Source organism: Eleutherodactylus coqui, chromosome 3 (genome assembly GCF_035609145.1).
Source record: "Eleutherodactylus coqui strain aEleCoq1 chromosome 3, aEleCoq1.hap1, whole genome shotgun sequence".
NCBI lineage: Eukaryota > Metazoa > Chordata > Amphibia > Anura > Eleutherodactylidae > Eleutherodactylus > Eleutherodactylus coqui.
The window spans coordinates 265,221,351-265,246,643 of record NC_089839.1 but is presented as its reverse complement, the minus strand read 5'-3'; the positions used below and the strand labels follow the sequence as shown (position 1 = coordinate 265,246,643).

Genomic DNA, 25,293 nt, shown 5'->3' with positions numbered 1-25,293 from the left:
GGTTAAGTGGTCTATGGGTTCTGCATGTGCTGCAGGCTCTGCTGCCTGCTTCTATTACACACAGTCGTCATCCACTGTTCCATAGTGAACAAGCTCATCATCTTGTATATGAGCAGAAAACTCCATTGTGCTTAGGCCTAGCAGGACGACCTGCCTTTCCACAGCAATTCATAAAACTATTCTGCAGACCTAACTAGAATACAATAACATAATAGGAAGAGGGAAAAAAAAGATCTTTGTGCAAAAATGGTCCAATTTCTTACAGAGGAATCTCTGATACATCATCCTCCATCCTATTCTTCTAAGTCACACTATTAGGGGGAAATGGTTTGCTAATGGTATATTAGGAAGCCATAAATAATGCACATTATGTACCTGCCATGCTGCAAAGTATATATCTGATATACATCCATTCATGGATCAGTAAGTCACTTCTCCACTTAACAATGATCATACATTATTCCAGCTAATGTGGAGTCCACCGCCGCACACAATTTAATGACTATATCCCTCTGTAAATAGACCTTCCATCTTCTCTTTCTCTTCTTCACTCCGTTATTGCTTTTATGCTGCGCTACGTAAAATACTGCTGATTCAATGCATTCCCGGAGTATAGATTTTTTAGCCTGCAATTAAATTTGCACATAATCGTAGAACTATTTTTGTAGTGGTTAAATGAGGTGAAAGGCAAGAAAAAAAAAATAGATTAAACAGGAATGTGAGATCTGCAGGAAACTTTGCTTGGGCAATCACATCACTGAGTGCACGTAATGAAAAAACCTGTGCTGATTATTGAAAGTGACAGCCATACAAATCAATGCATGTCACCAGCAGAGTGAAAGCAGATGTCTCTGATTAATCAGAATTACATGTTCACAAGAGAGTAAAGGGAAAAAACAACTAAATAAAAGCAAACATTATGTGAGCTAAACTAAAGGCTCAGCATCATCTGCATGGGTTCACCTCGAAAACACTTAAACCTAACTTCAATAGCCAGCTATGTATTTCCGTAGCACAGAGATACAATGTAACACCTAGAAGTAACTGTTCTAGTACAATGAACTTTTATCTTTGAATTCGGCATCGATTGAAATATCGATTACGAGTTCCTTGCCAATCGGACAATGCTTAAACTTAACTCAGCAGGTCAGAAGCCATATGAATATCAATACACAGTTGCAATGCGGTGACAGTTGCTACTGTAGTATCTCTTTAATGTCTCAATTGAAAATGTTATCCTGTGTGCGCTTCAACAGAGACACATTGGTTTTGTTTGGTTTCTGCAAGAAGTATCTAATTAGCGACTGGTATTTCCTAACATAATCCACAGATTTATACTGAAGGGTATTAAAATTGCAACATGTTATGGGTAAATTAATGCCTATCATGTGTTTCTTCATTAGGATTCTATGGAAAGAAAATCTCATTAGTATGGGACTTGGGAAACCTGAGCTTTTTCAAGTCAATTCTTCTTAGTAGGTTAAACAATAGATTTAAGCCCCTTCCTAGGCTGTAGCAATTGATAATTCTAATGTGAAAATTAATATGCAAACCGTTGAATAAGTCTTTCCAACAGACAGCGATTTCCAAAGCAATTATCATTATGTTATTGCGAAAAAGTTGCCTTGCTACTGTCCTTAATTGAAAAGTGTAAATGTTTTATGTATTGATACAAAGTAAATAAGCAGAGAATCCTTCACATCTTTGACTAAATGCCCAGTATATAATGGCTCTCAGAGCTCATAAGTTTCCATTAGGGGCTTATATATGTATATGATAGAAAAAAAATGTACACATTCACAATGCACAGTAAAGCCCTATTCCCAGGTTACAGTCATGTCAATGTAAAAACTACAACATGATTGTTGTCAGCATGTGTTTCCTGTCCTATTCGTTCTAAATAAATGTATCCATTTTGTTAATCCACTTTGGTCCTGTTTGCATTTGTGGTGTATTTTGGTCCTTTTAGGACATTATATTTGTGCCAACCTCTTAAGGATAAATCCTGCATGAACATTATAGGTCCAAATCTATGCCTATGTAGTCAACGTAAGATAATCCCTGCAAGAATGTAGTTGGTTCTTTTAGGGCATTACATTTACACCCATGTAAGGCACATAAACCAAAAAGCTTTCTTGGCATGCAACAGGACAATCAAAGGCAAAAATGGGAAGGCACTGAATGGCCAACAGAGTATCAAGGATAGGTGGAGGGAATACTCAGAGGAACTATATGCCTGCAAGCACATACTTGGACCATTGCATGAGGTGGAGCCTGTGGACTTGGAGCCCTTCATTATGGAGTCAGAAGTAGTTATGGCAATGGTCCAACTAGCCAAAAATAAAGCACCAGGCATAGATAAACACCAGCAGAGCTAGTGCTGCCAGTACCAGGGAAAACCATCATAGTTCTGTACCAGGCAGTATGGGCATCCACATAATGGCCACAGGACTAGAAAAGATCCTGCCTTCAGCCCTCTACCAAAGAAAGACAACTCATAGAATTGCTCCAACTACTGAACAATAGCCCTCATTCTGCATGCAAGCAAGATCCTTCTCAAAATTATACAGGAAAGAATGAGATCAGTAGTTGAAGTGGCGCTCCCTGATGTGCAGGTATCAGGAATAGCTATAGGCGTTTTAGTGACTACATCAATGCCTTTGACTGCATTGCCCATGACAAGCTATGGTGCCCCCTACAAGAGCTGGGCATATCAGCACATCTAGTTAAGCTGATAAAATCACTTAACACCAATCAAAAAGCCACTGTGAGAACACAGCATGGGGACACTGAATGGTTTGGGATCTGCAAAAGCATCTGATATGGCTGCATCCTCCTACCCTTCTTGTTCAACCTATATGCAGAAGTGGTCATGTTTAAAATGGATTGGAAACAGGGGTGAAAGAAGGTGGCAGAAACATCAACAATCTCCATAATGCAGATGACACAACTCTACTTGCAGAAACAGAAGCCAGTCTGAAGCAGCTGATATGTAAGATTAAAACTGAAAAGGAAAAAATGGGCCTCTACCTGAATTTAAAGAAGACTAAAATTATGACAACTGCAAAAAGTTGCCAATTTCAAATCAAAATAGACAATAAGGTCATAGAATGTGTGCGAGATTTCATTTTCCTTGGCTCAAAAATTTCCCAGGCTGGAGAATCTATGCCAGAGATAAAACGTAGGATAGCATTGGGGCGAAGAAAAATGCTAAACATGGACAAAATCGGGAAAAGTAGGGATATCAGTATAATAATTGCAGGATAATTGCAGAATAGTGCAAACCACTCTTTTCCCCATAGCCATGTAAGCTGGACTACGAAAACAGCTGATAGAAGGAGGGTTGATGCGTTTGAGCTGTGGTGCTGGCGAAAGCTGCTGCGTATACCCTGGACAGCGAGAGTAACAGAGAAGTCCTGAATTGTATAAGACCTGATACATCACTGGGGGGAGATGACTGGGCTCAGGCTCACGGATTTTGCCCATGTAATGTGAGAAGAGTCGCTAGAAAAATCTATAATGCTTGAACAGATCAGCGGCAAAAGAAGAACTGGAGTCAAAGGACATGATGGCTGATACTGTCAGAGCTGATACTGGCATGGATATCACACAACTGAAAGAAGCAGTGCAAAACTGAAAAACATTGAGGGAGCTCATCGCCGAGGATCATGTACGACTAAACGGCTAAAAAAACAACAAGCTACATAAGAATAAACCCAGCACAGAAGTGACAACTGTATTGTCTATATAAACCCTAAAACCAGTTTCCCACAAATGCATTACGGATGAATATCCTGGCCTGACCGCAGGTCTACTACCTCAAATTCACAGCATCATAAATTCAAATGATGCTAAGAGTTTAGGTCAGCTGACCCACGGTCAGACAAGGACACTGGTCTGTAATTTTGGCACAATGGCACAAAAACGCAACCATAAAACATTCATTTGTAAGTGGTGTTAGAGTCATTCCACATGTCAGGGTCAAATCATGTGTTTTGCAGCAATTTTGTGCAAAATCACTACAAAATGGCACAAATTTGTTAGAATGAGTGGACTTACAGTTTTTTCCTCAAGAAAACATAAGACGTGAAAAGAGAGGCAACAAAAACTTCTGTATTTAGCAACTCATTTTGGCAGTTGTTTGTGACAAAACAAGGGTGTAGCGATACAACAGATACTTCCATGTTCACAGTACACTTCCAATACTGATATTTTTAGTAACATTTTTTTCCTTGGCAAAGTTGCCATAAATCGCAAATATTCTGCCGGATACGCTTACTCAATATATAGAAGTGCTGACACTGTAGAAATATCTCCTATATTCTGGACTGAGGCCTGGGTTAAACTGAAGGTTCTGCACAAATTATATTAAAATAATAGAATTACTGCATTCTTAGTAACTACAGATGAGCGAGCATACTCGGTAAGGCAATTTACTCGACAGAGCATCGCCTTTTTCGAGGCACATCCCTGAAGATTCGGGGGGCCACGGGGGTGAGCAGAGGGTTGCGGAGGGGATCGGGAGGGAGAGAAAGATATCTCTCTCACTCTCAAGATCCAGCATTCACAATATGTAAATAATCACAGCTTATCTACTCCCCCTACAGTACAATTCTTAGAACATGCTTAGAACACTTCCCATAGAAGTCAATGGGTCTCCTCCTGTCCATTGTGTATATGGCCCATAAATTCTTATGTAAATCATATCTCTAAATGCTGTTAACTGCAGCTCAGGCAAATTTAACCCCCCCCCCCCCCTCCCATAGTCATATACAGGAAACAGTTTAAAAAAGAACTACAATGAGAAAATTAAAACAGATAAAAAAATTGAAAGTGTGGCAGTATCTATTTCAATTAGTACAACATATAGGTGATACATGCTCTTTAACTTAATGCTGTATTTGCCTTATTCAATAGCAAATAAGTAATTTTATTACGTATAAAAAAAACCTTTCTTCCAATTTCAGGAAGCTTCTGATTTCTCATAGAAGAATGCAGCATAAGTTTAGATCTGTGGCTATACAGGATTCAAGACCTTGGCCTTCACCGTTTGCTAGAATGAAGCTTCTCAAGTGCTTTTTTTTAAAGTGTACAGCAGCTTTGGCAACTTTCAGTTTCTTACAGCCATACTGAGTTAACTAATTGCTATGCAAATAAGCTCCTCCCTCATTGCTGGGTAGTATTGGGGCAAATATAGCTAATTTGTAATAAAGATACTACTAGAAATATTTTACCTTATCCAGGGAAAATGTCTTTGTTAGAGCAAAACCCCATCCAGACTCAAAGGCTCTGCGAATCATCGGGGCACCCGTAGTTGGTGGAGCACTTGCAAGCCCAAAAGGATTCAGAAATTTCAATCCGGCCATTTCCACACTTATATCCACTGTATCAATAGGTGTGTAGAACAATGGCAGCTCTGGGTTGCCAGAAACAGACACTCCATGTAATCCCTGTAAAAAATGCATTACAACAATTACACATTTCATTGAATTACACATTTAGGGCTACTAAAACACAAATTTTGGTTTGCCCATATCACTGGGTTAATTGTCTATGAAAAAAACTGGCCTAATATTCTGTGCAATTGCATAAAGTTTGTGAAGTGGATGTCTATGCGTGTGATAGTTTCTCCCACCAGGGAGCAATAATTAATTATCCTAATTGACTTTCACCTCACTGGATTATTCACACTAAGATATCTGCACAAATTCATTAGACTTTATCTAAGCCTAAATTAACTCTGCCACATGTCTTAGAAGAAAATATAATATGCTATGCAATTGCTTAAAGGGAATGTCTCATCAGAAAATTCCCTATTGTTTAAGTCTAGTTTTTATATTAAACATATTATTTTAATTTTCAATGTCATTATATTGAAAAAAAATCCTGAAATGTTGCAGTTTTCACTCTAGCCACTGAGTCTCAAAATAGGCTAGCCATTGCTGTTCCATTTTGAGTAGTTATCTTATCATCAGAGGCAGGATTGCAATGCAGGGTAACACCTATATATACTCCAATCAGCCATTAAGGACGCTTCCACATGGGCGACAACAATATGGACGCAAGACAATCGCAGCGATATTGCATCTGTGTTCTGTGCGATATCACAGCGTTTTCTCACGGCAACTTAACAATTTTGTGTTGCTGGTTTGCTGGGATTGGGGGGTAGGTGGGTTGAAATACAAGCCTATAAGCCCTACCCCAAAAATAAGCCCTATGTGCTGTCAGCGCTGTTCAACAGAATGTCAAGTGAACAAGCAAACGATAATTTTTAGTCCTTCAGAAACTAAAGGAGAAGTGAACGATTTTCGTTCGTCGATCAGTCCTTGGCTCATGTTCAGGGCTCTTTCATTCTAGCATATGCATTTTTAGTTTTTCTCTTTCACGCTGTATATTCGCCTGAATAGACATTTTTCCACAATCACGGACAGCGTTTTCTTGCCCATTCACATGACTTGGAGCAACGTCTTTAGAAAAAAAAATACCTTGCACCCCAGAAAACTTCTGGCTCTGCATAAATCCTCGGGATGCCTTCAAAAGCCTCAACAGGCACCTGTAAGCTTTTCGCAACGCTGGATGCTGCTAAAATGCATTGGATGCTGCTAAATTTCGAGCTCATGGGAGCTGCCGCTGTATATCGGGCAAAAGATAGTTCCAGAACCATCTTTTTAGCCACCATATATGCTTCAGCACATATTTCGGTCGCGTATGTTCCGTTTTTTATGGTCCAACGTTTTTATGTGGCGTATATTCACCCATGTGAACGAATGCATTGGAAACCAATGCCTCAGATGGTCGCGTTTATTGGACGGCTGTAAAGAACGCGCGGCTTATGCGCTTGTGTGAATTAAGCATTAGAGTGAATGATTATCATTCACTTTCATTCGTTTGAATGAACTTAGCACAAAATCACATACAGTTACGTATTTTGCAGGGTGCATTTCCTGCAGAATTCCATACACATACATCATTATGAGCACAAAGGCTTGTACATGTACTGCACTCTGCAGGAAATACACCTTATAGATGACGTACATGTAAGTGATTTTGTGTTAAGTGGTTAATAACCATACAATATTGTCTATCAGAGAAAATCATGATCCCGGTCACCTAACCCCCTAGATGTCATGGTTAGTAGCGGCCTAAATTGTTATAGTGAGGAGTCTCCCTGGCATTCTCATAGCATCCAATACAACGTGACTACAGATTGACAATGTGTTGCTATGACAGCCAGGGGCCGAACAATGGCCTTCATGTCAGCTATTTTAGTACACCACAGGACATAATTGGATGCCTGTCAATCGATCTTTGGCTAACAGTAGACTGCGGTAAGTGGACCTTTACTACAAATATCCCAGCTCTATGCAGTGCTGAAAGTACCTACAATGGACACATGAATATCAGAAGCAATGTAAAGTGGCCTGGTCAGATGAATCATGTTTTATTTTACATCACGTAGGGGGCCGGGTGTATGTGCATCACTTACCTGAGGAAGTAGTGGCAACAGGATGCACAGAAGGCATAAGGTAAGCTGGCAGAGATATGATGTGATGCTCTGGACAATGTCTTATCTGGAAACCTTGGGTCGTGTGGATATAACTTTGACATGTACCACCTAGCTAAACATTGTAAAGTCCAAGTGCACCCCTTTATGGCACGGGAATTTCTTAAATGGCATGATAAATTAGGAGACAAATGCGGAAAAAAAGCAAATTTTCTTTCATTTTGCCATGGACCACATTTGAGGCCCAGGCATCACCATATCCTGACTGGCGATGTCCCATTGAAAAAGACATCGAGAAGCCTTGTTCTATAGAATCTGTTATGTGCCTTTATGCCAAGTTTCTTTGGTTCAAAAAGAGGTGTAGTGATTTCCTAGAAGTGGAAGTTCCCCTATGTTAATCATGTTGGGAACCAATATTCTAAAATGATTTCCATAAATCACTTGTTGTCTACTCCAACTTTTCATATATAACAATAATAGCATACCTGTATATATTTGTGAATGTACCAAGATGCTTGCTTCCCATCGTTAACTGATTCAACGGTTGTATTAGCAAAGCCAGCAAGGTCGCCTCCAGTAAATACTCCAGGTTCACTGGTTGCCATAGTTTCAGTGTCAATTTCAGGTAGACCCCATCTGGTAAACTTGATGGGTTTCATGGCTTCAATAACTGTAAGCGAAAACATACAAAAAGCATAATTAGACGTAGAACATAAAACTATGTAATGGTGCTCACTAGACTTATCTTCAAGTTTAGATGTGGAATAGAGTGCACTGCACTGTAACTTAGGTCAATGGGTGCCAATGCAAAGTGCAATAGGAACCCCTCATACCATGTGCCATTTATAAAATGTATTCTCTAGTGAGGCAGGGCGGCTTTTGGGCCTTCTCAGGCACTAAGACAGGTTGCCTCTGCTGCCTCTGCACCGCCTGTAGCTAGTATGCCCTCCCAATATGCTGACAAATGCATTTAAAGAGGGGTTAAACTGGAAAAATACATTTTTTGGAAATCTCACCTCACTAGATTCCCCAATGTTCCCACTTTAGCGATATCCTGTCCCCTAGCACTCCCTACTTCTGACTAAGCAGCCGTAAAATAGTATGTATGGCCCAAAAAAGACATATGTCCTTCCAGTTCATCCCCCCCCCCCACACACACACACACCCCACCAATGTTTATCCAGAGGAACGAAGAAAATAATGCGTTAGAGGCCAATTTTCCCCATTCAAGGGAAAAAATTCCTTCCTGACTCCAATCTGGCAATCGGAATACTCCCTGGATCAATAACCCTTTAGCCATGTCCTTCCAATAATGGGACATGTTAAACAAACCGAAGTGAGCGCCTGTGATTGGCTCTAGAGGTCACGTGGCCCTGTTGTTGATGACATTATCACCGCTACAGCAGAACATAGAAAGCAGCCAATGAGTATAAGTGGCCAGGGATTGGATAAGTAGGACTTTCATTTTTTTTCCAGCAAACTCAGCATATTTCAAAAATGTATTTTGCCTGGATATCCCCTATAAAAACCTAGTGACGTCACTGATTACTACTAATTAATCCCATGTGATTCCATGCACAGTACATTGTATTCACACCTTGTAGTAATACTAACAATTAGAAGGCTTGTTTATACTTGTGCTATTCATTTTGATTTGACTGCTTTCTGATTACCCCAGAATACAGAATACTGTATAAAATGGAAATGAGAAAAAAAACTTATAGTTACAGCCGGATTCAGAACAAGGAGACAAGTAGTTTTAAAGGACATCAAAGAAAAATAATCAGTGGTTTTTAATCTATCACAGTGTTTTGCTGAATACATATCCCTTGCCCTTGACAGAAGGGTAAGTTGATGCATTTAATACATATACATAAGTGCACTGTATATATCTGAGCCGCTATGATTTCTAGACCTGCATTTAGCATTCTGTATATTATGCTACTGAAAATGTGTATAAGCAAAAAAAAAAGAGATAGAAAAGAAATTCTCCTTTGAAAAGTATTACTGCTTTACGTATAGAAATTACATTTAGTTATATTGTGGTATGAGGACTTATATTGTATATAGAAGTTATATTGCGACAAATGGTACTGTATTTTGTTATCAGCCAGAAGGCGGAAGCATATTATAAATTGTTCTGTTTATTACAAATGTATCTATGCAAATGAAATGTATCGACTGTATACTAATTGCTGCCTTACAAAAGCCCCTTTTACACGCAAAGATGCTCCCTCAAAAGAGAGGGAGAATGACAGTTTGAGCAATCATTTTGCATAAACTGCTAATGGGCACTAATGCCCATTAGCAACTTATTAGCTTCATTTGCATGTAAATAAGCCTTCCCGAGCTGTATGCAGATAACAGCAGATGGTCTGTTATCTGCATACAGCCCCTTTGTTCTGCCAGGGGACTACAGCTGAATACAATGTTATCAGTGCTCCCATCTAGAATCACAGCATGCGGTCCCTGCTATCAGCTGCCCAGCTAAAATGCATTTTAAACTCAACATAAAAGCAATCACAGAAAATGGCCATATACTTACTTACTAAGGAGGGCTACCTGCATGTTGAGGGGATGCAGCTATCCGCCCTCCTTAGTCAGTAAGTATATGGCCACTTTCCGTAATTGTTTTAATGTTTTTATATTTCCCCTTCTGTGACGTATTAAACTGAACATAAAATCATCATTCTGATGAAAAGCAACGATTATCATTCAAAATACATCGTTTGAGTGAATTTTGAGCAATAATTGTCCAAGCGAATTTTGAGTGATAATCATCCCATGTAAATGGGGCTTAATTCTTCTCCTGTTCCAGTATAACTAACTAAACTTCTATTAATAAAGAAACGTACAAGCTGTATCCCCCCCCCCTACTTCTGTTTCCTATGTCTAAAGTAAACTTAGAAAAAGATTCTTTTCTTCCTGGCTTCTTTGTCTGATTAAGAGATTGCTTAAGCCAATTAACACCTAAGCAGCAGCCTACTGTATATATAACCTTTTGTAAAGGCCCATTTACACGCAGCGATATTGACAAAAAAATGCTAAAAGAAGATCCTTTTAGCGATAATCGTTGCGTCTAAATGTGCGCCCATCATGCATGTTTTGTGCACTGCTAGCTGATCGTTAAATTCAGTCCAACCTAAAAATCGTTCAGCTTTATAAGCAGTTCTCCACGGGGAGTGCTAATAGCATTCTTTCCCGTTGGACAATGAAGGACCTGAAAGCAGATAAGAGCCCTTCGGCTATTAACTGCTTTCAGCTAAGGCTTCATTTACACATTTAATTGCTCTTTAGTAGCTGAGTAGCTACTTAAAAGTTAATGCAAAATGATCGCTCAAAGCTGTCACTCAAACTGTTGTTTGAGCGATCTTTGAGCTATCATCGGCCCGTGTAAACCAGCCTTAAGTCTTCTGCATGTCACTCAGAGATTTGGATTCTGTATATATCCCTCTGGGTCCGTCTCGACAGTATAATAAATCTTTGTACATTTCCTAAAGCTATCCAGGTGTCCTGTTGGATCTCGTATATGAATATATTATAGCATTATGCATTTTATTAATATACCTAAGCCCTTAATGCAAGAAGAAGTCAGTCGTACTTCAAGACAGACGACTCCCCGCAGCGCTGAAGAATGAACACATGACCAGCAATGAAGCCGGTCACATGTTCTTTCTTCTGGAGCTGCAGAGAGACATCCGTCATGAAGTGCGGCTGTCTTCTACCTGCAGTAACATGGGCGCCGATGCGCCCGTGTGACTAAGCCCTGAAACAGCTGTCTGTGTATGGATTCTGGCTTGGTTTTCAATTCCTGGTCATTGTTACAAGGCTTGTATAAAAAGTCTAACATTGATCTGAAGGAATGGCACCTTTCAATAGGTGGTGTGGCAGAGGTATTATTCCATCTCCCTTATTTGCATCTTTTTTCAGGAACACAAAAAAAAAAATACAAGAAGGCCCAAGTGATGTCAACTTTGTCCTACCCTACAGAAAACAGGGTGTGCAAAAAGAAAAAAATTGCAATGAACATGGATACTAATGCGTGTTCATTGTTATTTTTATGCACCAATAAACTTTAATGGGCGATTTTGGACTTTGAATACAAACCAAATTAAATACCGTAATAAATATCATTCTGTTAGTCGCTGCCCACTGTTCGTTCATGCTCGTCTACTAAACTTCCATTTCTGGGAGTTGTTCTTGAATATTTTCTGTATTGGATGCAGTTAGAGATGATCTTATATTAGAATGTTATATGCTAGTTTGTAGTCATGTGCAGAGCCTGCAGGGAACGGTTTTGCATAAATTAATTAACATTAATGTATATTTTATATTTTTACCATGTTTTTTCATTTGCACAATGGAAAAATAAACGGACCTTTAACCAAGAAATGTGTTAATATTTATACAGAAAAAATTAGAGCATCGCTTTTTGGCGGTTAAATTGAGCCGGGCCTGAATCCAGCCATGTATCTGAATAAATGCATGGGCTGCTTGAATGCAGGATTTGAGTATGATCCTGGTGTGATGAACTGGGGGCAATCACACAGAAATAAATACATGCCTGCCTCTGAATTCAAATCAACAATTAAGGAGCACACAACAGCAGAACATGTTTAACTTCCCAGTTACACAAGGCTTGCTAATGTATAGATATATGGTACTATAATAAAAAGTCCTATGCACGGCCATTCTATTATGACATCAGGATTTAACCTCACACTAAGAGCTCCTTCACAATGGCGATCACGATATCGCCGTGAGAAAAACGAGGCCTGTTAAAAATGCATTGCATCGCCCGAAATTCACAAGTTTGTGCTTTGCGATGCAATAAAAAGGAGGCTCCATAGGGAAACATGGGAGGTAACAAAAAGCAAAACGCAGAAGGCAGATCATGCTGGAATTTTTTCCCACTCTACATTGTATGAGTGAAAACATCGCAAATGGGAATGGAACCATTGAAAATCATTGGTTTCATAATTCTGCATTTTCACTCAATCTCGCATTGCGTGATTTTATCACACGTGTGTAGGCCCCTTAAGGGCTCAGTCAGATGAGTGATTTCTGTCATGCATTTAGGCGTGGGAAACAAATTTCAAAAACGCATGTATAAAATTTGCGTGACCGAAGCTGCAGACACGTTTTAAAATTCGCACTTGTTGTGCGGTCACACAATGGCAAAATTCGTGCATAAAAGTGGGGTCCTATTGGTTTTCCCTGCTGCAGCTGTCACAGCTGCAGCTGGGGATTCCTTAGATGTGAACCCCCTGGATGCTGTCACATCCAGGGGTTTCGCCTTGTTGTCAATGGGGCCGGCAGCAGCAGCATCGGCCCCATTAAAAACATAGGGAGAAGATCACGATCTTCTGCCACAGCGGTGGCAGGGGATTCCTTCATCCTCACTGGGAGTCCCCTTATTATTGAACACTGATGCTATACCATTGCTGAGGGGGGCTTGAAATATAAGCCCTAGCCCGAAAATAAGCCCAAGACGCAGAAAAAAAATTATACATCACCTTAGAAGCGCTGTCATCTCCAGCATCTTCTTCCAGGTCCCCGCACTGCTCTTCTTCTGGCCAGGGATTTAAAAATTCCCGCCTCCTGGAAGGGCTGCCTCTGATTGGCTGAGCACTTTGACCAATCAGAGGCAGCGCTTCCACAAGGTAGGTATTTTCAAATCCCTGGCCAGAAGAAAATGATGAAGAACAGTGCCGCGGACCCGGGAGAAGAGACACCCCTTTTTGGTTATGTATTAATTTTTTTCCCCAGGATCTAGGGCTTATGTGAGGGCTTTGACAGTAGGATTTCCTACTGTCACAGTAGGATTTCCTACTGTCAAAGTTGCATCGATTCGCACAAAAATCTAGTTTTTGTGTGAATCGCAAAACGCTGTCCTATAATTTGCAGGTGCAAATTTTACATGCATGTAAAAACGCACATGTGACCGCTTTCATTGGAAAGTATTGACTTGTCTCCTCATTGTAATGAACGTCAATCATGTGATTCACCAGATATATCATGTGAACCCTGATATTCAACTGACACTGATTAGTTGACTGATACCGTAGCTGAATATCAGTTTATTGAGGAATAGAATCTTACTTTCAATGAGGATTTTAAATCTGCATACAGATTTAAAATTCCCATTAAAAGCAATGGAACTCACATTTGCCATAGAATCAGTGTGTATTACAAGCAGATTTTACGTCAAATCCATTTCTGAATATACCTTAACATTTAACTTTATTAACAACATGCTGATGGCACCTAGAAAATGCAACAAGTAAATAGACACAGTAGAGAAGTTGAAACAATTACTAAAAAAGCAGCAATTCCGTCATTATTCCTATTCAGGTTGGACGTCATGTAAGCTCATTGCCAACTGTATGCAAGAGGTCACATGATGAGTGAGTCACATGACTGACATCATGGTATTCCCGACCGACTGGTTGATGGGCTATACCTTTCTATGGAGCAGACCGGGATACAGCACTAATATAAGAAAGGTAGGTGAGCAGAATTTTAAATACATGATTAGAAAATAGAAAATTTGGTAATTTTCTACTTTGTAAATTAATACATTTTAAAAAGGATAAACTGGACAACCTCTTTAAGGATTCTAAAGGCATTTAACAAGACTCCAGATGTGTTTATCTCAAGCTATTTTTGTGACATTTTAAGCATGATGATTATCTTTCGAGAAGTCACACCTCTCATATTTATGGGCTGACTTCCTTACTTCTGTACAGACCATTTAATTTTGTAATTAATGGTACTTAAACCTTTCACACATTATGACATTTAAAAATCATATCTGCAAGTGCTATATAAAAGATTGACATTTTTACACACCATATTGAAGATGAGGGAAATTGTAGATCATCCACCTGCAACTGGGCACCAGGCATATGGTTCAAGCAGTGTATTTTCTTTAACTATACCAATAATGAGTCAAAAATAATGCATATACCACAATGTATCGCTTTTCAATAATAGGACACAGTATAAATACACCATAACAATGGGATTTTATAGATTATTTCTTAATGTTGCCTTTGTATAGTGTTTCATTGAATATATTTTACATGCAGTGTGCAGTATCTTATGAAGACAATTTCTCCTAAGTCAAAAGCCAGCCCAGTGATCCAAGGGTCTCGTTTCTGAAATACCCAAATGATCAGCATTTATCACAGGGGTGAGTGAACATAGGGTGAGTGAAAAGACTTATAAGGCCATGCAAGCTCCACTGGGTAATTTATGCAAATAAGGAAAATGGAATTACTACCTCTGCAGCACCACTTATTGGATGGCAGCATTCTTTCATATCAATGTCAGACCCTTTATGCAGGCCAGAAAACCATATAAAGACAGCTGTTTTGGGGTGTTTGCCCCTTATCAGTGTACAGTACATTTTTGGCTTAGCTGGTGAGAGGCCTGTGACGTGGGCCAGAAGGGGTGTTCTGTCCACTTAAGGAGAGCACCCAAAAAGTGTGTGGAGACACCTAGGGGTGAGTGGGTAGGGGGGTGGTATAATCTCTCCCCAACATATGGACTGACTGGGTCTGCTAAAGTTGGAAGCTGCTCATTATGAATAGCTCTCATCTCTCGCTAGTAGAGAGGAGCTTCCTCTATTGTTAGGGCACACTGAAGCAGCTTCCCCACTCATCTGTTGCTGGGGCCATTGTCAGGCTGTTCACATACTATACATCGTGCTCTGTCTTCCTCTGCCTCCCTTGTGTTTGTCGATAGGGTATGCACACTCCCCTTATAGGACCAATATGTGCGTACTAAACATGTCCCCCAACAATCCCCATTCAGGTCCTGCTATATTAGGCATCCTCCTCATGGAGAATGCCTAGAAGAAAAATTGGCCTCCTATAGCCATTGTGATAAAGCGCTAATTTCTGTATTCCAATCATGAGCATTGCTTGTATTCCTGACCATTCTATATTCTGTGCTTCCTGACCCCGTCTTTGTATTCTGGACTTCATTATTACTTGCTGCCTGCCCTGACCTTCTGCCTGGATATAATTATTTTTCCAATGCCGCTAGTCCTGACCATAGCCAGTCCTCCGGATACAAACCTGTTCACACCTTCAAGTACCTAAACTCTGTGCGGTGTCAGCAGGCATACTACTAAGACTATCTTTGTGAAAAACAGCTTGGAGACCCTGTAGTGAAGACCAAATCCCACTTGGAGGGATCAAGAGTGAAAAATAGGGTTGCCTAAGTGCTACCTGCTTAGATAGTCCATGGTCAAACCCAAGTGAGTGTATAAACTGGAGTTATAGCACAAATCTATGCCTGGCATAGATTTCAATTTCTGGTTTATGGGCAGCCAAAGATGCACCAAATTTACTGAGAGCTATGCATCTTTTAATAAACTTGATGCCTATTTCTCCAACCTGTTTTAGTTTTGACTAGCATATCCCTTTTTTGTACATTGGAGAGCATGAGGAATAGCCCCAAATCAAACTATTGTATGGCAAGGTGGATCCACATCTGTCTGCCTGACATCTATGATATCCATATGCCCCCAACGGAACAAATGTAAAGGACTTACCTGGATATGATAACCCATATAATACTACCAAGTATCACTGATTAACATAAAGTGTTTATGAGACTCGTGCTTAAAGGGTTTTAGTTTAATCATTTCATTGGTATAACCCTAATATATACCCAAAATCTTCAAGGTTTTGTATATTTCCAAACCTTTTCATAAGGTGCTCAAATGAAGATTAATCATTTTAATACCCAAATGATAAAATAAAACTGTGAGATCATAAACTCTTATAGCTCAACATGATGGAGAGCCGAACTAGGAAGAGATTACAATAAAGCATAGTGTCAATGCCATACTAGAATAACTTTCCAAGGCTGAATTTTCTGGAGTTGTGTCTAAAAGATCACTAAAGTATCAATTGCTTTCACATTTGAATGGAACATACAGAATCACTGAAGGGGGATCTGCTTGTTACGTCTCTACTTTCCAGCTGTATATTACATTATATAAGATGCTTTATCCAGGTAAACATCCCCGAGGCACAGGTGCCGGCAGCAGCCTCGGTTATTGCTAGGTAACTAAGTAAAGTGAACAGGAAGAAAGCTAAGTGTTTTAATGGTCCATGATGTACATTGATGTCCATTTAAGCTTTAATTGCAGGATGTTTTCATGAAAAGCAAACATGCTGTACACCTATTATGCCTTTGGAATACAAAGACCTTTGTTAACATGTGACTGAAAATTCTGTATACCAGCCTTTTGACATAGGGAAAGTGACTAAATATTTAGGTAAAAAAATTAAAATATTTAATAAATCAATGACAGAACAGGTACAGATGTAAAACGGTCAAGGGACCCTGTTAGCGGTTTCATGTTAACCAAACCACAAGCAGCATGAAATATTGACAGAATTACTCATCATTTCAATGAATTATATTTTATCAGCTTGCAGAAGGAGGAAGCACCCTGCCAAGACAGCAAGTAGGGCATTGCAGAAAAACATAAGGGCCACCATCAGCTACTACTAATCACAGCAGCAGCAACATCAAGCCCACAGTTGGGTCTGCTCCTAGGACTTGTGCAGCCTGGAAATGCTTTAAAACTACAGGTAATGACAGAAAAGTGGTCATCTGTAACATCTGTGGTAAAGTTTTAAAATGCGCCAAGAATGTAAGCAGCCTCAACACAATATGCATGGACAGCAGCAAGAATACCATCAGCTGTCTTGGGGAGCCTATCTGGGCCAGAGAGCAAAGAATCAGTCTCATTGTGCTCCCTCTTCTACTACTGTAGCTCCCTCTTCTTCCATCTTCTTTCCCTGTTCATACAGTATCCTCTGAGCACAGAGAATCAGTTCTGTCTAGGGACAGTAGCACACCTACCTTAGGCCTCTCTTCCGCAATCGGGCCGCAGAGCTAGTAGTTGGAAATAGATAGCAGAAGTTGAGCCGCCACCTTCACCACCACCTTTATCAACATTAACAACTATCCCATGTTCCAGCATGTCCAAGGGCAGCCGTCACCCCTCCATTCCCCAGTTATGGGAGCATAAAAAAATATCTCCCCAACCATCCATGAGCACAGAGCCTGAATGCAAGCATTGCACAGCTGCATGCAATTGAAATGCTGCCCTGCAGGCTAGTGTACACAGATGCCTTCTGCAACATGATGCTCTGTGTTAACCCACACTTCCAGTTACCAAGCCACCATTTATTTGCCCAGAAAGTCGTCCCTGCCCTGCACTGCTATGTGAGTGATAACATATCCCCGGATTTGCAGAATGCTGTAGTTTGCAGGGTGCATCTGACCATGGACACATGATCCAGCAAGCATGGCCAGGGGCATTACATATCCTTGACAGCACACTGGGTCAATTTTCTGGAGATGGGGCATGAAGCAAAAGGGGTGGCCCACATTTAATGCTACCCCCAAGACTTGCGGGACATTAATATGCCTGTCCCCTCCTCACCCTCCTCTTCCTTCATACCACCTTTCAACACCATCATCACAGATATCCATGTGTGACAAAACCCACACTCCATACAGCACTGCACATGGGAAACGCCAACATACAGTCCAAAAGCTCATATTTCTAGGGGAGTGTAGCTACATGACTGAAAAGCTTTTGACGGCTCTGCAGGTCCAAGCTGATACATGGCTGAAAACAAGCACCCCACCTGTTATCTTGGTTGTCAGTTTAGGTCTAGGAGACCCTACGTGGGCCTTTTTTTGTTTTCAGTGACACCCCTGTGCTATGGAGTGACTCCCCCCCCCCCACTCTGAACTATTTTAACATATTTTTGGGAGGACCGTAGTGTTCCCCAGATGTGCTTCTGTATTTCTATGCAATTTGGGGGGCTTTCGCTGCATTGTGGATCATCTGGAGAGCAAATTGGGGAATCCCATTTTAACTCCCAATGACTTTAGTGGGAGTCGGATCGGCCATTCTGTTTCATGAGGATTTTGGCGAAATTACCCAATCTGAACCAATTTTTCCACTAATCACTCATCATTAATGGCCAGTATAGTTTAAATATGCTTCCACAAGAATTGATAAGCTGACTGGTATCCAGCGCTAAATAACACTGAACATGCACTGCTTGGTGTAAAACCAGGTTCTGGCTGCCGTGGTGATGTCACCCTGGACCAGCATTATACCCGGAGGTCATGGTGCTGTCAGTGCATATGCTATAAATATCTAAACATACAATAATGTCATAAGAGTTCTATTAAATGTGTAAAATGCACTATATTATTAAAAAAATTAAATACTCCTCCTAATTGGAGTAGGGTAAAGCCTTTCCTCACTGGACTTCACAGCAATGGAAATATATTCTTCTAGAGATATTAATCATTTCGCAGTCTGATGAACGAATCTGAGTTAGGTAGAGGTAGTTTGATGATTTTGGTGTGGAGATCTGCAAGGTATTCTGCAAAGAGGCCTCATGTCAAATCATTGACCACCATTGCACACCAGATGAACTGAGTCAAAACTCTTCATCCAACATCAGTGCCTGACTTCAAATATGCTTAAGCTGAATAGGTACAAATTTTCTAAATTTTGTGGAAAACCGTCCTAGAAGTGTGGTGGTTAGCAATGCCGTCTTAACAGCTTTATGGGCACCCGGGAAAAGCAGTATACTGGGACCCCTATGACAACTACTCACAGGAATAAAAATGTAAATTGTCAATAAAATCAAACATATATTTATTTTATTGGCACTTCCAACAAAATCAGTGTTGAAACAGGGGATTGGACCCGATAACTCTGGAGGTCCCTTCCAACTCTACCATTCTATGATTAAAAACATGCTGTGCAGCAACAACTAATCAACATAATTAAAGGGTTATTCACCTGGAAATATATATTATATGGGGATGCAGAAGGCACAGGACGAAGTCAAGAAAACACGGGAGGACGTGCGTGTCAGTACCAGCAACCTAGAGCCTCTAGGGTCTATTTATCATTTGCATTGTAGACATCTCTTTGTTCATAGTACCAGGCTTCTTTACACTAGAAAGTAACGAGACAATGTACTACGCTTCACAAGATGATCCACAGATTTCATTCGGCGGGAAATCTCTCTTTTTATTGTAGAAATTATGGATAATTTACAATAGCAATTATGGGTAATTTACAAAAGGAATTATGGGTAATTAGAAAGTGAAACAGAAAGTGACAAATTTAAAGTCTACACACGTGGCATAGACAGATTAGAGCCAAGTTCATATCCCGTCACACAACATTATCATATATAATGCAAGGTGCATTGAAATGTTAACGTCCATAGATTAGTATGGGTCCCTATGCTTGTGAAGCCCCAGGCAAGTCCCAATCAGGCCAATGCGTTAAGATGGCACTGGTGGTTAGGTTGACACCAGGTCTTTTCATCCTGTGGAAACGTCCTTTTTTAATCATGTAAAAATGCGATGGACGTCAAACTGGTATGGTGTAACATGATGCCTATTCTGCAGCATCCTCTTGTCATAGAATGCATTGCACGAAAAAATGTAATTTTTTGGGATCCCATTGTCCAAAAGGACTGAAAAACTAGAATATGCGTAACTAAAAAGTTGACTATGATGGAAACTGGTTAAATGGAGACAAAATATTACTTTTAGCCATCACGGAAGGCCTGTTAAAAAAATATCATTCCATTAACAGATTCATTAAAAAAAACCCTATTGTTTGAAAAGATAAGGATAGCCAACCATGATGTGACCACTCCTTAAAAGCTGCAAAAAGGTGCTCAAATCCATATGAACTATGTTGGTTTTGAAATGAAATATCCAACAGGCACAGGTACATATGTGCCTAACCTTAACTCTTTTCGAATTCCATTAAGTTACACAATTCGTTAGGATTAGAGATGAGCAAGCATACTCGATAAGGCAAACTACTCAAGCGAGTAGTGCCTTATGCGAGTACCTGCCCGCTCATCTCTAAAGATTCAGCTACCGTCGCGGGTGAAAGGTGAGTTGCAGCGGTGAGCAGGGGGGAGCGAGGGAGGGGAGGGAGAGAGAGATCTCCCCTCCGTTCTTTCCCGCTCCCCCCACTACTCCCCGCCCCTGCTGGCACCCGAATCTTTAGAGACGAGCGGGCAGGTACTCGAATAAGGCACTACTCGCTCAAGTAGTTTGCCTTATCGAGTATGCTCGCTCATCTCTAGTTAGGATACTAATTCCAGTGGATGCCACATATCAGAGGCATCCATCGAAGCCACCTAGTATAAAAAAAAGGATTTGTAATGCATACACATTCTTTTGTAACATGGTAGTCTAGGTGATGGATGGCATCATTTGGTTACATCTCCTTTTTTTACATGACGGTCTAACAACTTATTATACATCTTGGGACATGTCAGGTTTAGAGGTATGTTAGAGAAGGACACATCTGTAGTTGTGATGATCAGGTTTCCATATACTTTCAATTATATATTTTAGCAAAGATTTAATAGGTTTGAACAGTAAAAAAGTTTAAGCCTACTACTGTATTTAATTGCCAACTAGGCAAAAAATATAGATTTTAATCAAAAGCAAACAACCCGTAGTTTCAGATAACAAAAAGTTTATAAGAAAGCTGAATTTATACTAGAAGAAACACATTGTAAGTTAGGCAAAAATTATGTCAACTCCAAAAGCCTCCTAGTGCTTTGAAGAGCTCCATCAACCACTTTAATTAGGGAAGTTTTAGGGTTTAATAAAAGTTCCCCCAAAGATTCTTACCTTCTTATCTAAAGGCGAGACCACAAACCATCTTGTTCAGTGTTCTGTGTAATGTTTATCAAGGCTCTGTGTTTATTTATTCAGATGCATCCGGCTTTTTTCCTACGGATTTTTACTGCTTATTAGACAGAATATATGGATTTAAATCACAAGCAGACAACTTGTAGCTATTTAGTTGCTGATTCAAGAGTAACTTGCCTCATGCTCTACATCTGGAGCATAAAACACAGACGTAGCTGAAAAAGCACAGTCGGGCTTTAGTCTGATTAAAATACTGATGGATGACTGAACGGGAATTCATGGAAGAAATGTTTACTGATTTTCTTTAATAAAATTATAATGAACACATTTAATGCAAATAAATTTTCCTTTATTTTTAAAAAAAAATATGTTTCCCCACTGGCAAGGTTTTTACATGTCCAATTTATTCTTTCCAGCCAACAGTATCCCATTAAATGAGTACATGCTTGTCCTCTAGTTCCAGCAGTGCCGCTTCACTGGAATGATTTGGCAGAAGCAAGAAACCAAATTAAAATGTGACTGGCATCTGGTGCTGCTGTTCTTGTGATTTCATGCTATGTCAAAGATGCTTTCAAGTCCAAGGTCGGTCCAACAGCCATGAAAATAGGGGTCTTTGTTTTACACCGAGAAGCCTCCACATTCTGGAATACTACAGTCTTAGATGACTGATTTAATTTTTTATTTAGTCAGCAAGTGCTTGACTTCTTCGCTCTACATTGCTTTAGCCTAATATTGCAAACCAATCTTCAAATAAGAGCAGATGAGTTGTATCTCTATGAAAATAACAATTTTTCAAAATACACTAAATACAAAAAAGTTAAATATAATAATAATAATAATTATTATTATTATTAAATAATCTTTAAATTAAATAGATTATTGTGTATTGGAATCTATATAAGCTACAGTATAAAGTAAATCATATAGAGAATTAATGGCTCTTTTGAAAACTAACTTTTTAAAAGCAACTATTTTTATTGTTCTTAAATACTAAAAAAAATGTTAAAATTATCCTGAAAAACTATTAAATTATTGTCAAGTTTGTCTTATAATATACAAATAGACTTGATAATACTTTGACCTCATTGCAAGTAATATTGAGTGTAGGTAAAAGGTTTCTATGTGGCTCCTGTTCATCTTATTACTGAATTCTTGATTTAGAAATGAGTAGCAATAAAATGACTATAATTCATTAGCAGCTCAGCCCTGGTGTGTATTGATTGACAATGAAGAAAGTCAATGTATGCTATAATTTTAATGAATTAGTACATACTGTATGTCCAGAGTTAGAGGTTTCCATCAAATACTGATTCTTTGCCAATAGCGTAAAAGATAGCTAACACACAAAATCTCTCAGGATATTACCATGTGGAGTTTGGAACTACTTGTTTTTAAAGCAAAGCTACGTACAGCGCAGTTAACTGGCAGCATTGGGAATGTGGGTTTGTATGCTCTCCAGATTTCCCCATAAGCTTCCCACTTGGGAATCTTAGTAAAAAAAATGTTATAAAAGCTTTCCTGAGAGACTTCTTTCAGTGGATATCTGACTGTAGGCAACACTAACCCCTTATAATGTTCATATGTATTTCTGTTTAAGGGCTCGGTCAGACGAGCAATTTTTTTTAATGCATGAATAGGCATGCTAAAAAAACAGCTCCATTAGAACCAATGTTTTCCAATGAAAGCATTCACATGTCCGATTTTTACAAGCGCTACATAATTGCACCTGCAAAAGATAGGACAGCGTTTTAAAAAGTGGAGCCTTTCTCTGTTGCATCACATGAAAACGCAGTTTTCGTGCGGTGCGATGCAACTTTGACAGTAGGAAATCTTACTGTCAAAGCCCTTAAATAAGTTCTAGCTGCAGGAAAAAAAACTAAAAGGTACATCACCTAGAAGTGCTGTTCAGCCTCCTGGAAGCACTGCCTCTGATTGGCTGAATGCTTAATGAGACCCCCCATGTAACTCCACTTAGTAATAACCAAATTGAGAACAAGATCATCTACATGGGCCCAAAAAGTAATAGGACCCCCTGTAACCCAAATTAGTAATAAAACCCCTTCAGTGGCCCCATCTAGTAGTAGGATCCTCTGGGTGCCATTACTTAGTAATGTGACCCCCTCTCTTCCCCTGTACATGTTTAGGGCTGCCTGGTACTGTTTCTAATACTCGAGCCACTGCAAGGGGTTAACTGTACAAATACACGTGTGTGTAAAAGAAACTAAGCTGTACAACATTGTGCATATCGTCAGAGGCTCAGACCGCAGTGCATATGTGTGAATGGTTCAGTAAATTTACAGCATAGCATATCTGGCAGGTCATTCAGTAACTACTAAGGAAGAGCTAAAGCAGAAATACCACATGATATCTATATACTATAATGCTGATATACCCGGCCTCGCCAGAGTAAATTTGATACAGGTGTTTATGTGTTGTTCGCATGGAAAATTTTTTGAAGTCAAGGTTACTTTAGAGTAACTAAGGAATAAAATATGTATACACACAGATGAGCATTACATTCTCTTCAGGCTGCATGTCTATGGATATCTCTCTGCAGAATATGCCACCCCTCCCACTCTCCTCATTTAGGACCTAAAGAATGCTCGCGCCAAATTTCACGCTTATACGACACCCAGAACTTACATTACATAGGGGTGCACTTACTTTTGCACTTAGCATTGGATAATCAAGTTGTGACCCTTTTACTTTTCCTATTTAGGACCTAAAAAATGGTTGTGCCAAATTTCATGTTTGCACGACACCGGGAGGTTAGAGAATTAGATTAGGTACATTACATAGGGGTGCTAATACTTTTCCACTAAGCAGTGAATTTTCGAGTTGTGACCCCTTTGCTTTTCCTATTTAGGACATAAAGAATGGTTCTGCCAAATTTGATGTTCATGCGACACCGGGAAGTTACATTACATAGGAGTGCCAATACTTTTGGCACTTAGCATTGAATAATCAAGTTGTGACCTCTTTACTTTTCCTATTTAGGACCTAAAGAATGATTACCTCAAATTTCATGTTTGTACGACATCGGGAAGTTAGAGATTCAGATTTTGTACATTACACAGGGGTGCCAATACTTTTGCACTTAGCATTGAATTTTTGAGTTGTGAGCCCTTTACTTTTCCTATTTAGGACCTAAAGAATGATTATCTCAATTTTCATGTTTGTAAGACATCAGGAAGTTAGAGAATTAGTGACGAGTCAGTCAGTCAGTCAGTGAGGGCTTTCACCTTTATATATATATATAGATATATATACATATATACATCTCCACACACATCTATATATTAATGATTACACCAGTTCACTTCAATCCGAGACCCTGAGAAGAAATATCTCAGACACATGAAAGTATGATAAAGCAATGATTATACAATTGTGCTTGAAATAAAAGATTTAAAGAATTGAAAGTGTGGGGAGATGTACTGTACACTGGAAAAGGCCTGCAAAACCTGTAACATAATATGTAACAGGAGATAGAATTACAGTGATAAAAATGAGCATTGCACTGCACCGAGTAGTTTCCACTTTATCAATAAAGAATATCCTATGGCTTCTGTGCATAAAAAGAGGATATTTGCATATTTTCTAGACAGCAAGAAGTGCTAAAGTTTGCAAAAGATCATGTTACAAACGTTATTCCAAAAACGGAAGAAAAATATATTTTCATACCCAAAATCTGGAAAAAATGTATTATTACAACTTTTAACCCCTTAAAGACCAGGCTGTTTTGATCCTACAGGACCAAGTCATTTTAGGGGTTTTACTCATGTGGTGGTTTTACTGCCCTATTTTTTTTCAGCTACCAAAATTATTTTTTTTTTGTATTTTTTTTTGTGACATATGGGCTATTTTTTAATAACTTTTTTCACTTTTTTTGTTTTTCCTTTTTTAGCTGTATTAAGTGTAAAAAGCGATTTTTTAAATGTTATAGTTGTTTACTTTTGAAATTAGTACAGCATTCTAAAATAAAGTACATAAATCGGTTCCTTATTTTGTTTTGGACAAATTGATATATAATGTGT

At 39.3% G+C, this 25,293-nt stretch overlaps 1 protein-coding gene across 1 annotated transcript in view; it reads right to left on the bottom strand.

The window, feature by feature from the left end:
• DPYD (dihydropyrimidine dehydrogenase) overlaps nt 1-25,293 on the bottom strand; it is a 1,260,313-nt gene that overhangs the window by 524,847 nt on the left and 710,173 nt on the right. Inside the window, exons 12-13 of the mRNA XM_066597377.1 lie at nt 7,990-8,174; nt 5,235-5,450 (exon numbers count right to left, since the gene is read on the bottom strand). Coding sequence (XP_066453474.1) covers nt 5,235-5,450; nt 7,990-8,174 — 401 coding nt within the window. The remainder of the gene's footprint in view (nt 1-5,234; nt 5,451-7,989; nt 8,175-25,293) is intronic.